The sequence below is a fragment of the Syngnathoides biaculeatus genome, chromosome 5, assembly GCF_019802595.1.
Source record: "Syngnathoides biaculeatus isolate LvHL_M chromosome 5, ASM1980259v1, whole genome shotgun sequence".
Lineage (NCBI taxonomy): Eukaryota > Metazoa > Chordata > Actinopteri > Syngnathiformes > Syngnathidae > Syngnathoides > Syngnathoides biaculeatus.
This window is the reverse complement of record NC_084644.1, coordinates 306,109-320,887: the sequence shown is the minus strand read 5'-3', so window position 1 is coordinate 320,887 and position 14,779 is coordinate 306,109. Positions and strand designations below refer to the sequence as shown.

At 52.0% G+C, this 14,779-nt stretch overlaps 3 protein-coding genes across 6 annotated transcripts; 1 reads left to right on the top strand and 2 right to left on the bottom strand.

Moving 5' to 3' along the window:
• Positions 1-1,559: 1,559 nt before the first annotated feature.
• On the bottom strand, positions 1,560-7,017 carry nubpl (nucleotide binding protein-like). 2 transcript variants are annotated; one of them, XM_061818704.1, is made up of 11 exons: positions 6,778-7,014; positions 5,538-5,682; positions 5,443-5,477; positions 5,272-5,362; positions 4,996-5,035; positions 4,566-4,656; positions 3,816-3,909; positions 2,714-2,799; positions 2,524-2,644; positions 1,774-1,856; positions 1,560-1,679 (listed from the first exon to the last, which is right to left on the bottom strand). In XM_061818704.1, exons 1-11 carry the CDS (start codon positions 6,904-6,906, stop codon positions 1,617-1,619), a joined length of 978 nt encoding a protein of 325 aa, XP_061674688.1. In that variant the 5' UTR covers positions 6,907-7,014; the 3' UTR covers positions 1,560-1,616. The 2 variants fall into 2 exon arrangements, with proteins under 2 accessions (XP_061674688.1, XP_061674687.1); XM_061818703.1 differs by having other exon boundaries at positions 5,443-5,682; positions 6,778-7,017.
• Positions 7,018-7,118: 101 nt separating this feature from the next.
• dtd2 (D-aminoacyl-tRNA deacylase 2) lies at positions 7,119-9,306 on the top strand. The gene is made up of 3 exons (XM_061818707.1): positions 7,119-7,315; positions 8,616-8,685; positions 8,969-9,306. The coding sequence occupies exons 1-3, from the start codon at positions 7,199-7,201 to the stop codon at positions 9,274-9,276; spliced, it is 495 nt and encodes a 164-aa protein (XP_061674691.1). The 5' UTR covers positions 7,119-7,198; the 3' UTR covers positions 9,277-9,306.
• A 1,048-nt stretch (positions 9,307-10,354) lies between these two features.
• im:7136021 (uncharacterized) lies at positions 10,355-14,743 on the bottom strand. Of its 3 annotated transcripts, none has more exons than XM_061818700.1 (5): positions 13,948-14,743; positions 13,701-13,869; positions 12,724-12,924; positions 11,718-11,928; positions 10,355-11,570 (listed from the first exon to the last, which is right to left on the bottom strand). In XM_061818700.1, exons 1-5 carry the CDS (start codon positions 14,416-14,418, stop codon positions 11,318-11,320), a joined length of 1,305 nt encoding a protein of 434 aa, XP_061674684.1. In that variant the 5' UTR covers positions 14,419-14,743; the 3' UTR covers positions 10,355-11,317. The 3 variants fall into 3 exon arrangements, with proteins under 3 accessions (XP_061674684.1, XP_061674685.1, XP_061674683.1); XM_061818701.1 differs by having other exon boundaries at positions 13,701-13,866; XM_061818699.1 differs by having other exon boundaries at positions 13,701-14,742.
• Positions 14,744-14,779: the final 36 nt, after the last annotated feature.

The window sequence follows — 14,779 nt, the reverse complement described above, 5'->3', positions numbered from 1 at the left end:
ACGCCGGCCCGCCCGCGACCAACGCGAGGACTCGCAGCCGGCGCCATCGTCCTCGCCGCCCGACGTGACCGCGTGTACGCGTCCTACACGACGGGGGAATCAGATCAGGCGGAGCAAATGATTAGGAACACCTCTCGGCCTTCAAAACTCGGTGAATGTCAAGCAACTCAAAAATGAAATGGCTCATGCTGAGTCAAATCGGAGCTTTCCTTCCCTTTTGAGCAGAATGGGGGTGTGCATCATTACGAGGAACGCTCGATGCGGCGAAATCTTCCAAACACAAACCGAAGTGGGCCTCGCTCACTTCCTGTCATCTAATTACGTCTGGGACTCCCCCCGGAAGTCAACTGATTTCAAAGAGGCGCATTTGCTCATCGGGGACTGAAGGATGGAAGGATGGGCGCTTCCCTGCGTAAGAAGACTTCAGACGTGGTCGCAATGGGAATGCGCGTTATCGACGGGAGGAGGGGGTCCGCCGGAGGGTCCGCCAGACTCGGTCTGATGAACGCGGCTCCACGCTGTGCACGACCGTCTTGTTTCTCTCGCTGGGCGTCAGCAAAACGCGTCACCGACAGTCAAAAGCAAAGAAAAGCACAAAGCAAAAAACTTGAGAGGAGCTGCGGGCGCACGCGATGGTGCTGTTGCAATTGGGTCGGCTTGGTTCGGTTGGGTTTTTTTTTTTTTTTTTTTTGCACGGCAGGTTCTCCTTTGCGGTCCTGACCTGGCAGGCTCGTCTTGATTTTGCCAAGTATGGCAAAAACACACGAGGAATTTGTCTCCGGTAGTCGGAGGCGCTCTAGTGCCACAAGTCAAGAGACGGAAAGACATTGTTGCCGCTCGTCTGGCGACGACCAGTCGTGAGATAATCTGGCACGGCGTCATTTTTTTGTTGTTGTTGTTGTTGTCCTTTTGTCATTGGTTAGCCGTTGTCATGCATGCCTGACTCATTTACAGCGGTTAGCACTTTCTTCCTTTGGGCAGTCCAACAAAGCAACAGCAAAGCAAATAAAAAGGGACAGACTACAGTCCAAAGAAAGTGTACGTCGTTCTACATTGTCAACAAAACAGTTTTACGGCAGCCTGGCAAACCTTTTCAACGGCGATGAACGGGGTGAGTTTTATTATTTGTCGCCGAGTGTTTCAGTCGTTTACGGCAGAGAATTTGACCGTCGCTAGCTAGGAGAAAAAGGCGAGGAAACGGCGCAGAGGGCTCGGGTCGGGTCGGCCGCGTTCTCGCCGATCCCTTTCTTTTTACGGCTCAAGATTGTGACTCCCCGGCCGCCCCTTTCTATTGCGTGGCCACAAACGAGACATTTTCTGCACAATTCAGTCCCGTCAACTCGCAGCCGTTCCGACGGCTTCGTCGCGCTTGCAATTAAACGGGCGACATCCTAACGAACTGCCGCCACGTGCTGCCGATTTTGCGCTCGCCTTCTGATGGGCCAATTGGTGTTACATAGACTAGATTATTTGTGTATTTCCTGTCTAAGTGTTTGTGCTTCTCAAAAAGAAAATGCAAATATGTCATCATCAGTGTTTCCAGAAATGAATTGCAGCAAGAGTTTTGAGGATTTATTGGATTCAAGATGACAAAAGTAGAAGAATGTCTTTCTCGGTCAAGCGTTGATCTCGTGGAGCCTCCGGACGACCGCCCTCGCCAACTCCATGTATGACAAAGCCTGCACGCACGCACACGCAATGAGCACGTTCACTAGTGGCCTGCAGGAAAAATGGAAATGGAAGCGGAAGTGGAAGTGGAAGTGCAAGTGGAACCTCCGGGCTGCCCGGCGACGACACGACGACGGGTTTGCCTCGGTCGGACGTTTCTCGGATGTTGGCGTGAAGAGGAACGTCACCTGACACACGTGAACACAAAAGCGCGGTGGGAACTTTTGGAACTAGACCAAGTTCAAATAGCGTCAGCTACAAGTTTCATGTGTTCTGAGGCCACGCTCGTCAATGCCCTGCACACAAATCTCAAATCACCTTTACCCTTTGAAACAGATGGAAATTCTCCCCCTGCACCAAAATGTGGAAATATTATTTCTCTGCTCCAGCCTACGCCCAAAAAAAAAACAAAAAAAAAAACAAAAAAAAACCAACAACAACAAATAGTACTCCATGAAATAGAATTTGAGACTTTTTGTCCAGCTGCAGCAACTGACAGCTTCTTTTAGTGAACCCACTCTGGCCACTTGGGGGCAGTAAAGACAGCCCGATATACTGTTCACTGAGTTGCCAAACTCCTTGTCGCTCATCAGTGCAGCACTAATCAATATTCGTCGTTCTTTCCAAAAGCTAAAGCAGACATAGCCGAGTTTGATTATATTGCTAGTCTCCGTGTTTGTTCCCATTTATTTTCAATCTGTCGCTTGAAGCGTGAAAGTGCCGCAACATAGATGCTAATTAGCGCTAAGTGCATGACAGACACATGCTGCGATAGTTGTGGTGTAGAAGATCCTCTCGAGGAAGAACAACAAGCAAAAGTTGACAAATTCTCTCAGAAAACATTTGCGTGCGTACCTAACAAGGCGACTCCCAAGGCGTCCGCCAGTCGCAGGGCCCCGTCCGAGCCGAAGATGGCCGTCTCGTGGTGGCACTTGGGACACTGGAATTTGCTCATGTTCTGCACCAGGCCCAGGACCTGATCGCACGCACGCAAGGGACTCCAACTTCAATATTGCACACCGTCAAAAGGTCAAAGCGCGTTTACCGGCACGTTGACTTTCTTGAACATCTCGGCCCCCCTGCGAGCGTCCAGCAGGGCGACGTCCTGCGGGGTGGACACGATCACGGCGCCTGGGCACAAAGCGGGAGCGTCGGACGGCACGTCGACGGCGTCGCGGAACGAGCGGGAGAGCGATGAGAGCGCCCTTCTTCTTTCTCTCAACATGGAAGTTGAGAACCGCGGGGCCTCCGAAGAGCGAGCCAGCCGCGACCCAGATCTCCATACGCTCGCCCTCCCAACGTCCATAACGGAGTCTCATTTTGCGGGACTACAATCGAGCTCGATCGTCTTCTGGTTCATGCTCCGTCCAAGCAGAGGCCCAAATCCAAGAAAAGTTGCACAAAGGACCGGCACTGGACAGCCGACATCTTGCGCTTTTTGATTCAAAGCGCAAGACGACAACTGAGCCCGAGCATCAAGAATTTGGGTTTCGTGCTGGTAGGCATCCAAATGTACAAGAAAGTGAAGTGAAGAAACAAGGGTGCTCTCATCCTCCGAACGGAAGAAGTCGACACACCCCTGCTCAGACGCCAGGCTTTTGTCATTGGGTTGCCACCATTTGATTTGAGTGCGGAAAGAAAACGGAAACGGCACCGCCGCCCTCGGACTTGGACCGAGAGGCTCTCGTTGTTGCGTGGTGCCGTGCCAAGGTGCGACTGGCAATCTCGAGTTTTAGTCACGCAAGCGTTAAGCAGTTCCACTGCCAGGCTGAAAACCACACTGCTTCTCCTCCTGGATCTGAAATCCTCCCCTGAATAGACCTAACCGGGGCGGCTGAGGAGTGTGATCACCCCGGAGTTGGAACGGTCCCCCCCCCCCCCCCCATCCCAGTCTGCCAATTCAGAGACGTGTCAACCGGGACAGCCCCAGATCACACATCCGGAGCCTTTAGGAAGTCTCGCTAATTGCCACCTCGGGTGAGCGCATCCCCTCGCCTCAGAGAACCCCGACTCCGTTTCCCGTCGGCGGAATTGAGCAGCTCTTCGGTGTCTTGTCCCAAGTTGAGGTCAGCTGTGCCGCTCTTACTTTTTGATTTGAGCACGGGCGTGTGGACTTTTTGCCCGCGCGGAATCGCGTCCGTGCTCACCTGCTACGGGAACGCTCTGTGTGACGCTCAGCTGGACGTCGCCGGTCCCGGGAGGCATGTCCATCACCAGGTAGTCCAGATCGCCCCACTCGACCTGCACGCAAGCGCCGGCCACTCGCAATCACGGCAGAAGGTCCGCCGGCGAGGACCGCCGGAGGCTCGTCCGGGGCCCGCATCGCTTCAGACTGGATCTGAAGGTTCTTTTGTCATCGGATGAAGCGCCTCTCGCCGAGCGAGCGAGCGAGCGAGAGCCTCTTTTATCAGGCCAACCCTTTGCGGAGCCTCATGTCCTCGGAGTCGGGTCCAAAACCCGTCGCGAGGAAGGAAGTCTGATAGGAGCACATTTTTACATCTGCCGCTGAAGTGATTATCAGTGGCTCGTTTTAGACCTCATTGAGAGCTTCTCTTTTTTTTTTTTTCTTTCATTGACTTTTAGCTTGCTGAAAACTTTTGATCTGATTGTTATAGTATGCCATGAATCTTTTGATTTCTGCCTTGACTCTATTGGCGCCCGCAGTGTCAGTTGCCGACACCCCCCCCCCCCCGGGCGCCACTTTTGCTGCCCCGTCGCAGCGTCTCAACTTAATCATCTTTTTGACTGTCGCGGTTTTTTTCTTCATTTTTTGGCCACTTGTGTTTGCCTCTGGTGAAGCGCTTTGTGAAAGGTGCTCTACACACAAAGCTTTGATTGAATGACACGACGTCACCCGCGCGGGCATAGGGTAGTACGTAGCTAGCTTGCGCACTAACTTGTCTGAGCAGCTTGTCGATGGCCGACATGACCATGAGGCCCCTCCACACGACGGGGGCGTCGTCGTCTACCAGGAAGCCCATCGACATGCTGCGGGGAAGCCAGGAGAAAGGCGTTAGCGCACATTAGCATCATTGAGCCCTGGCGCGTTTGGGTTTGGACGCGTCACGCGCCACACCGCTACATTCATTGACAAGCGTGTGATGAAGTGCTGCATCCCGTCGGTGAAAACGCAACGGCATCTTTAGGGGGGCTGGCTTTTTAGTAACGCAACAATGTTAGCCTTTTGTTGCTTGCAACTGGTTAACCGTCAAAAAAAAAAAAAAAGGGCTAATTTCAGCAAGACAAGAAACAAGGTTTGTAGACTGTGCCGGAACTGTCTATCTCGGCTGTCGTTTGGCAAAATACGACCACTCCTTCAAGACTCACCAAGGAATGCCGTAGTTGGTGAGCGGGAGCATCCGGTTGTCTGGGGAGGGGAAAAAAGAGCTCGTGTGGCTTTTAGGACAAACAAACAAATGTAGACTTATACGGCGCCTGAAATAAGTCCAAGTATATTGAACACGTCAGCATTTTTCTTCACTACATGTGCTTCCTTCCAAAGGTGAGCCTGACTTGAAATTTTCACCAGATGTTGGGAACACAAAGACATATTTTTGCATTTTAAAATTCAAACGTGGAATCGAGGGATTATTCGTGCGTTACTGTCAGTGAGCTGCGGGTTCCCCTTCAGGTTCATCATTTTGGGGATGGACGGACCGTAGACGTCGGCGTCCAGCAGGCCCACCGACTTGGACTCAAAGTGAAAAGAAAAAGAAAGGAACGTCGTAACCTCGGCAAAGATGAAAAGATGAAGCCGACGGGACGATTCCTCACCGGCTCGTTTGCCGTCAACGCCAGCGCCAAGTTGACTGCGGAGGAAGGAGAAAGCCTTTGAGAAAGAAACGTGGAGCCCGCGCCCCGCGCCGTACCCGCTGTGGTGGACTTTCCCACGCCGCCTTTCCCGGAAGCCACCACCAGGACCTGCCGGACCCCCGCGATGGGTTTCTGCTCGGGGAGGCCTCGGGCCATCTGCTGCCTCCGACGCTCCCGTAAGGCCTCGCGGTCCGCCGACCTCTGCGGTGTGACAGGGCCAACTCGTGGATCAGCAAAAGAATCGTGCGCCATTCTTTTCGATTCCATTCGTCATGAAGTCATTCTCCATTGTGGAATTTTTTAGAATAATAAAGTAAGTATTGGGCAAATGCAAGCATCTGTTACTTTGGAAAACAAAGATCAACATTTTGGGCGATTTTCTGCCCTGTTACGGACCAAACCACTAACTGATGAATTCATGCTCAATTTGTTAGGTTGTCACAATCATTTTTTTTTTTTTTACATCAGTTACCCTTTGAATATCTTGTCGAGTATTTGGATCATTGCTTTTTTTTTTTCTTTTCCTGGTCCCAGTGGACCTTTGTGGCAAAAATTCTTCCTGTTATTCAAGTTGACCCCCCACTCCCAACCCTATTTTGTGCATTTTCTTCCCAGTCGTTTTTGAAATACTTCATATCTTGTTTTTTTTTTTTTGTATTCCAATTCCCTGGTTCTAATTATCTTTAAATCCAACAGATATATGATTAGCTGCAGGCCTGGACACAAGTTTGGTTTTGTTTGGTTCCGGGCGACTTCCTTGAACAATTGCTACCCTCACTAGAGGAAGGTGAAGTAAGGCGAACGGTGGCCCTTTTATTCAATCATTTTCAGTGGTCACTGATTGAAGTCTAAAAGAGAACAAAAGCTTGAGCCCTACCACAAAGAAAACACGAGTATAGTTTCCTGAAAATGCAGTTTTTCATTTTTAAAAGCTGTCCATACGCGAAAGCCGATGAAACCGAGACGTCGTTGCCAACAATAACAACGATCCCATTTCCGGTTCGATTGAAAAGGCTTAGAGATTTCACGTTAAAAACAAATTGGACCGCTCGCTACACTTTGCACATGTACGATCTAATATACAACCAAAGTGAATGACGTTTTAAGCACACCATAACATGACCATTGCTAGTTCGCGAATGTAGCTTTATAAGCCAGCAATAACAATATGGGATTTTAGTTGAAATGCGTTACGAGATTTCCGGCGCCGCTGCTTGCAAAACGTCGTCTTGACGTCACTCCGCTACTTGAAAAGCCAAACAAAAGGTCGTCTGGAGAAATGTCCCAAATACTTACGTGCCAGCGTGTAAACTGCAAACGGCAGGCAGACGGGGTTCTTATTTTCGCCCCGCCTTGTAAAAAGAACGACTTGATGGCGTAAGTAGCCATTAAACAAGAAATTCTACTGACTAGGAAGTGCGCCATGTTGGGGCAGCGCCATTCCACAGCTTCATGCGCGTCATGGTTGCGCAAAAGAACAATTACTAAACAGTTTCAAAAACAAGGCAGGGGAATATTTTGAGCATTTATTACTACCAGAAAATATCAAGGGTTTATATATATATATATATATATATATATATATATATATATATATAAAGCCCCCATCTATTTATGTTTGGCTCAACAAAAGTCCGCGCTGTGAATGTCTTTTCGCATACGTCATTTATGACGTAAGGCATCCCGGAAGTGTGCGACGTCCCTACAAGGGTTAGGAATGGCCGACCCGGGCGGGTGTGCGAATCCGGTGGCCCGAACGGTTCTGCAACAATGTTTGGAGGCGAGGTTGCAGGTCAAAGCGCCGGACGAGGACCAAGAAGCGCAATGGGTTCAGGTCAGGAAGCCGCTTTCTCTTCTCTTTCTTTTTCTGTTTTGTTTTGTTGTCCTCTTAAAGGTGCAGTGAGGCAACATCTTACGACTGTGCGCACCCAATCCAAACTCGAAACGCTTTAACTTCATTTGATCAAAACGAAAGCAAAAGCAACTGACTGAGCAACAATCGGCGCAGTGGACGTCCATCATCATCGCGTACGTCTTAAAGTCGAATCATTGAAGATGAGAGATGGCCAGATGAAGCTCGATGCAGCGTCAGAACAATTGGATCGCAGGTCCGAGTCAAAACGAAAGCACCTCCTGGTCTACGTCTTTGGTGACGGGCGACTGCATCTTAGGGCACTGGCGCCACTTGGAAATGACCCCCCGCGGCCCCCCCCCCCCCCCCCCAAAAATAAAATAAAATAAAATAAAAGGAAGTTTCTTTCGGCTCTTCTTGTTAGCACGGTTTTGGACGCCGGACGCCCTTGACCAAATATTGTGTCTACATTCAATCCTAAAATGTTTGAATGTATTCCGCGCGCATAACTTTGGCGGCTTTGTGGGAAATGACGTCGGCTGTGCAACATTCTGCAAAAAATCCTTGTTGGCTTCGGAGTTTTCCGTATTTCTTTCCACGTCGGCTCGTGGAGTTGAAATGATGTCCGAAGCGCGCCGCTTGACCTTTGACTTGCGGAAGGAAGTCCCGGGCACGGTCCTTGACGCGACCTGGCAAGCCTCACTTGTTGCTGTCGGCGGCTGACGCTCGGACGCGCGTCCACACGGCGCGTCGTGAATACCCACGTAACGCGTTTCAAAATAAAGCGCCACGTCCGTATCGCGTGCGTATTCTCTCAAATGTCCTCACGTTCGAGCGGAGTCACCCGCGGGGCCGCGGGAAGGCCAGCTCTGCGTCTCAACGGACGAGCCGAAGCCATCCAAACTCCCAACAAAAGTCAACTTTTGGATTTTCACGGCGGCGACGCTTCGGGCCCGAGCCTCGCTGAGCTCTTCGTGGCCACGCCCACTTCACCACTCGGCACAAAGGGACGTTTTCGAACTCTCCAAGGGAGCGGGCACAGTACCGTACCGTTGTACACGCAACGACGGCGCCGTGTCGTTGCAGACGTATTCGCTGGAGTCCTCGCTTCCTTGTAGTACTCTCTGCATAAATAATACTCACTTGGTTTCATTCCCCCCCCCCCCCCCATCATTTCCCTTCGCAGCGATTGAGGACGCGATCTGCCAAACTGTAATAAGTGCTGACTGAATCCAATCCGGCCCGGGCGGGACGACTAAAAGATTCACCCGTGTGCTTGCAGATCGAGAGAGGCATGGTGGTCTACGTTTGCTTTTTGAAGGGCGCGACAGAAGACATCCTGCCCAAGATGGGTAAGTGGCTCACGTCCACCTTTGTTTGTCGTCTTGCGCCCTCAAATTTCAACAGGCCGCGGTTTTCTGGGATGCTCTTCGGCGGAATTATCCGAAGACGCAACAGTCTGTTTCTTGTGCGGCAGAAATTCAAATTTCAAAACGAGCAAACAATCGTCCATCCGTCCCATTTGAGCATTAATTCATCCGCCACTCACTGAATTCAACTCGTAGGCGTAAGGCCAGACATGGTTTTGTCCTTTTTTGACGAAAAGTCCCTTTTCCGGACCGCGTTCTGACGTAGTTTCCACGCTCCTGAACGTGCGTCTGTGCGAGTCTTCGGCCGGCGGGACGGTTTCCTTGCTGGATCTTCCGGGGAGCCTCCTGGTGGTCCCCCAGGCCACGCTGGGGGGCAAAGCCAAGGGCCGGGTCATGCAGTACCACAACAACGTGGCCAAGGAGGACGGACTGCGACTGTACACCCGCTTCGTGGAGCTGTGCCGGCAGGAAGTGACGGCGGCCGGCGCCGGCGTGCGGCACGGCACCTACGGGAACAGGCAGGTCCTGCACGTCAAAACCAACGGACCCTGCACGCACCTGGTGGAATTCTGACGTCTCACCATTAAAAGTACGCAAAGAAAACCTTTGTCGCCGTTTCTTCGCCTTCACAACCAAAGCCGTCCATCGTACGGCGGAACCGTCCGTTCCAGAATGTCGCACTGGAAACTCAATGGTACAAAATCCAAAGCGAGATTTTTCATTGGAAATGGCAAATGCGAATGAGTTCCGCAAGGCCCGAAATATTAACGACGGATGCAAACATCCGTTCCGGGGAGTTCTCGGCCTAAAACGTTTTGACTTCACGGCGTCCGAGTCTTGTCCGCCATTTTGACCCCGGCGCCGTCGTGTTTCTGCTTCCGGGATGGAAAGATGACTTGCGTTATTTATCGAGGATCCGAATCGACGCACGACGGATTTGCCCGACTTTGAAAGAGTACAAAATTGGAGTTAAGTCGCCACCGCGGGAACGGATCGCGGTCGGAGACCGAGGACTCCCTGGACTTTAATCACTCACTCATCAGTATATCAATTCCGTTTGCATTTGTGAATGAAAAACAGGACACGATTTGATTATTAAATGGCGCAACAGACGATTCCCTAACTCTATCTCCCCCCCCCAAAATCAGAGACGAATCAAATATTGTGCTTTTGGGTTCGGGTGAAGAAATTGTCTTTTGGACGATATGAAGTTAGACAAAATCTCAGATTAATCATCTATTAAAATAAGGATCCATTTATTGTCAATTAATTGCACCTCTAGTAACAAAAAGTACCCCATGTCGAATCAGTAGCTTTCCACGAGTGTGTAATTTGACATTGAAGTGTGACTTTTTAGTGACCGGTGACGTTCGTAAATTGAGGTACCACCATGTTCAGCTTATCCTCATCACAAGCACCTTTTTTTTTGAATTTTTAAATGGAAGCTGCACATTTCTGCCTGGTATTTTTATTTTAGTAATCATTTTTTTTTTTTTTTTACACTGTCCTGCGCTTGGCACAATTAAACGGTAAGCAACATTTGAAATATTAATTTGCAGTTCCACGTTCAATGCAAGGCTGTATTTTGTAGAAATCTAAATGTTGACTCGATGAAGGTTTTGTGTATTTTACCAGACATGACAAACGGTAGTAAAAGGCGTGGTGCCTTTTATTCACTTTGACCAAAGCACGAACAAATAATTCAGATCCACTTTTCATCTCTGGGAACAAGGTCCGACCGACATCGCGCCCAAATGCACTCTCGTCACTTGAACTCATTTCAACTTCAAAATAGTCAACATCCAACTCAAGGCCCGGCCGGGGGGCAGATCCGGATCTGGGCCCGCCGAGGCAAATCATCTGCGTCAACTTGTACCCAAATATCAGAAATGATAACGTTGACAGCATTTTTGTTACTAACCACGAACAAAGGTTGACTTTAGATTCCCAAATGACTTCCTAAATTTCAGAATTAAAGCCCGCAGGGGAAACGCGAAAAGGACTTCCACGCCCATGTACGTCGTCCAATTCCTACGAAGGAGGCTCAAGCCGACAATGTTAACAAAATTGTTATTTTGACACCAGTCGAGAAAGCACGCGAACCTTTTTGGAAAAACTTGCCGATCAAAGGCGTTTTTCCTTTCCCACGGTGACTTCCTGTCCGTTTGTCAGCTCTGCCACTATATGGCGCTAGAGCGCTTATTTGTCTGGAGGTTGCGCGCCATCCCAAGCCGCGTTTGCATGCTTTTTACATGAAATGTTAGCTTTCAGCTAGCAGACTTTGGTTAGGGGAGCCGTTGAGCTCTCGCTTATGGTCAAAAAGCGAGCCCAGTTTTTTTTTTTTTTTTTTAAAGCGCCAAGTACGTTTCCTTGACAACCGTCTCGTCGACAGTTCTCTAGGTTCTGCCGCGTTCAGTTACGTCCTCGATCGCGCGGTCCGAGCTCATCTTCGCTTGCCTCGTCGTACGTCTCCTCCTCCCGTGGGGTACTCTTTTCGTGTCTCGTAAGTTCTCGTCTTGCTTCGTCCTACCGGGACGGAAAAAGTCCGGAGATCTCGGGCGGTCACATAGTCCGGGGTCCGTCAAAGTTGTCGGGGGCGCGTTCCCGTCGGCGCTCAGTCCCCCTCCCAGACACAGTTGCACTCTCTGAGCGGGTTCCGGCGGCGCATGGCGGTCACCACGGTGATGCGATTGGCCGACAGCTGCACCAGCTGCTCGATGAGCTCCTGGACGCAGGGGCTGGGCCACGGGTGCCCGTTCAGGTAGTCCCGCAGTATGAACGAGCGCTCCACCAGGAGCTCCAGACGCTCCAGGTGGCGAAGACGCTGCAGGCTCAGGAGGTCTTTCTCGGGCTCGCGGCGGAAAAACCTGCAAGGCCACAGCGGCGTCACATCGACTTTCTCTCGTGTCCTGCGAGGTCCTGTCCTGTCCTGTCCTGTCCCGTCCCGTTGTGCGTTGATTTGTCTTTACTCTTTGGCTAGTCCCTTTCCCGCCCCGTGACCGTTCGCTACTCACCGTATGCGCAGCGTCCGCAGCTGAGGGAACAACATGGGGATGCGTCTGCACAGGCTTCCGCTGGAGCGGTTCTGCTCAATATCCAGGTGCTCAAGGGTCAGAACTTTGGGCGCGATGGAGTCCAAGTCCTTCAGCGTGATTGCCACGCGCAGCGTTAGCCGCGTCACGCCAGCGGGGATGGTGTTGGTGTACAGCGACAGCGAGTTCCCGCCTGCCGACGGGACGTCAAGGCCACAATTTAGTCACGCGATCGCCTTTCAACGTTTCCTTCAACCTATCTGAGGTGTTTTGCGTTCTACGTTAGCATTTGGATAGCAGACTTTTTTTGGGGGGAAGGCATGGATGCACATTTTGGTGTTCATATCTACGTTTAATTGTCTTTTGTTTTATGGTAAACCTGAAGTGGGAGCGTCAGAAAATGTTGCCTCTTATTTGGAGAACCCTCTGACAACGCCACATTAATATTTTGGGGACGAGCGAAACTAAGAATTTTTTAAAAATAGTCTCTGGAGATTACAGCCTGATCTATAAACCGGCGGGCCAATAAATCGGGCCAATGGCAACGTACGAGCGCGCACGAAAATGCGATTGATGCGTTTGCTCTTTTGGTGAGGGAGCTTCAGGGGCACGTCTTTACATTTTTTTTTTTTTTTTTTTGTTGATGGCCTTCTCGTTGTTTTACCATGTTGGCAAACCACGGTTGTCTTCCAAGATGTTCAGGCGCACAAGGCTAGTTAGGACGCAGCACCGACCTGCTTTCGGCTAGGAGGGGCAACACACCCTGCTCCAAAACTATGAATGGCTTCAAAGCAACAGTCGACAATAATTACGATTACTGGCTTATCGTTTCACCAACTATAATGGACCAGATCCATTTTTCTTGTTTCGGCGAGCGGGCGCGCAGATCACACAGCGAGCCGAAAGAGAGAAAAGCTCGTTCCTTCATTTGACCGCAGGGAAACTTCCAGCGACGTTTTTGGCGTTGAAAATCCAGCGAGCGACTCACCTACGATGCTGAGGGTCTCCAGACGCTTGAGGGGCGCCAGCCAGGACGCCAGGCGGCAGTCCAAGCCGTCGCGAATGTAGCGGTAGTGGACCGTCAGCGAGCGCAGGGACGTCAGACTTCTCAGCGCGTTGTAGGGCAGGATGGCCTCAGGGTAGTCCACCAACTCCAGACTGGTTAGGGTCGGACCCCCGTACTGGGACCCTGAACGGGGACAGACACGTCACCATCGAATACTTGTCCGAGCATTCGTCGACTTTGGGCTGCTATAGTGAGTCGAAGATTATTTTGACGATTAGTCGGCAAATCATCCGTCTCTTAAGTACTTGAACACCCCGCAATGTCATCTTAGGTGTTAATAAATCTAGAAATCACACATGTATGATTTTTTGGGGATTTGAAGACCTGGCTATCAGCAAAAAATTCTGGCCCTCAGAGACCCGTTAGTCCGCCTCTAAAGAGCCCCTTCCCTTAACTGCACGGCGCATCGGTCATTCGCTAAAGTAAAGGACACGGTTGGACAGTAGCAAATCAGTACCGCCCCCGCACGCGGGAAACTCACTTGGTCGAATATTCAGACGTGAGCGCCGGAACGCTTCAATTTCCGCTGCCGATTCATTTCGGAAACTGATTCAATTCAGTTCGTTCACCAAAGCGAATCATTGTTTGGTACGAATCGTTCACAAACGTAGCGTCACTACTGCGGAGCAGGGAGGCAATGCGTCGGTCACGTGATGCAACGGGGGTGGGGTGGGGGGTGGGAGATACATTAGGCCAAAGTTGGAAGCCAAAAAAAACTGAACAGACTTCAACGATCGGACGAAAAACGATACATTAGGCCAAAGTTGGAAGCCAAAAAAAACTGAACAGACTTCAACGATCGGACGAAAAACGATACATTAGGCCAAAGTTGGAAGCCAAAAAAAAACAGAACAGACTTCAACGATCGGACGAAAAACGATTTTTTTCAGAAGTCGTACCTGGACAGCGCGGGTCCGGGGGGCTCAGGTAGTCGTCGGGCAGGGGCTCCTGGGGCTCGCCCCTCATCCCCCACGAGAGGTGCGTCAGCTTGGGCAGGCCGCCCATCATGCGGTGGAAGTCGTCCCGCGGCACCGGTCGCACCCGATCCAGTCCGCAGCCCTCCCCCTGCTGGTGGAAGAGCAGATAGCGCAGGTTGCCGAGGCCGGACAACGAGCGGACGAAGTCGGCGGCGGAGCGCAGGCGGACGTTGCAGACGCTCAGGTGGGTGAGCTGGGCGCTCAGGTGGGCGCTCAGGACCGGGCCCAGCATGGGCTCCGACCAGGTGGCGTCCCGCACGGCCAGCTCCCGGACGTCGGCGAACTGCAGAAGGTGGTCCAGGTACTTCTGCTTGTAGACCCGCCCCCCGTTGACGAAGGCGACGGCGCTGAGCGTCGGCAGGAACTTGACCAGGCGCCGCCACTCCTTGCGCCGGAGGTGGCGCACGGCCACGCGGGTCAGCTTGCGCCGGCGCAGCGTGTCCCAGAAGCCGAAGGTGTAGCGTCGCAGGTCGGACAGCACCACGGTGTGGCCCCGCCACAGGTACGGGTGGTCGGCGAGCAGGCGTAGGGCTCGGCACGTGCAGCGCACCGCCTGCATGTCGGCCGGGCCCAGGAAGGTCAGAACCGACACCCACAGTTCCGGAGGCAGCGGCGGCAGTTCTCCGTCCGGCGACGACATGATCCCTGCTCGGCTCGGCTTGCAGCTGCGTTAGCAACTCGAGCGACGGGCTGAGACCGGCGGGACTCGTCGGGGGACGCGCTCGTCCGCCCTCGCCGGCATCGTCGGCGGTTCGGCTCGAGTGGTCCTCTGGGTTCTCCTGCCGCGGTGACGGTTGCCTTTCGGGGTTCGTCGACGACGCGACGCCCGCTTTTGTTTCACGTTCTCCTCCGGCCGGGCCAGTGCGAGGCGGCGCCGCCTATTGGGCACACTGCGCCAAAGCTTCCGGCGGTGGCCGGAAGTTGTGCCACCGGAGCTGCCGACCATTCCCGCGAGAGCGCGCGAGAGCGAATTTAATCGTCAAAAAGTCATCCGTTGGGGA

What these genes read in the sequence shown, in the direction of transcription:
- im:7136021 (XM_061818699.1), bottom strand. Translation starts at nt 14,418, where the DNA reads ATGTCGTCGCCGGACGGAGAACTGCCGCCGCTGCCTCCGGAACTGTGG. An exon ending in CCCGGACCCGCGCTGTCCAG is followed by an intron (nt 12,925 to 13,700) that starts GTACGACTTCTG and finishes GTCCCCGTTCAG; the next exon opens with GGTCCCAGTACGGGGGTCCG. An exon ending in GGAGACCCTCAGCATCGTAG is followed by an intron (nt 11,929 to 12,723) that starts GTGAGTCGCTCG and finishes TCCCGTCGGCAG; the next exon opens with GCGGGAACTCGCTGTCGCTG.
- nubpl (XM_061818703.1), bottom strand. Translation starts at nt 6,906, where the DNA reads ATGGCGCACTTCCTAGTCAGTAGAATTTCTTGTTTAATGGCTACTTAC. An exon ending in TCAAGAAAGTCAACGTGCCG is followed by an intron (nt 2,645 to 2,713) that starts GTAAACGCGCTT and finishes GCGTGCGATCAG; the next exon opens with GTCCTGGGCCTGGTGCAGAA. An exon ending in CTTGGGAGTCGCCTTGTTAG is followed by an intron (nt 1,857 to 2,523) that starts GTACGCACGCAA and finishes CACGTGTGTCAG; the next exon opens with GTGACGTTCCTCTTCACGCC.
- dtd2 (XM_061818707.1), top strand. Translation starts at nt 7,199, where the DNA reads ATGGCCGACCCGGGCGGGTGTGCGAATCCGGTGGCCCGAACGGTTCTG. An exon ending in AAGAAGCGCAATGGGTTCAG is followed by an intron (nt 7,316 to 8,615) that starts GTCAGGAAGCCG and finishes GTGTGCTTGCAG; the next exon opens with ATCGAGAGAGGCATGGTGGT. An exon ending in AGACATCCTGCCCAAGATGG is followed by an intron (nt 8,686 to 8,968) that starts GTAAGTGGCTCA and finishes GTTCTGACGTAG; the next exon opens with TTTCCACGCTCCTGAACGTG.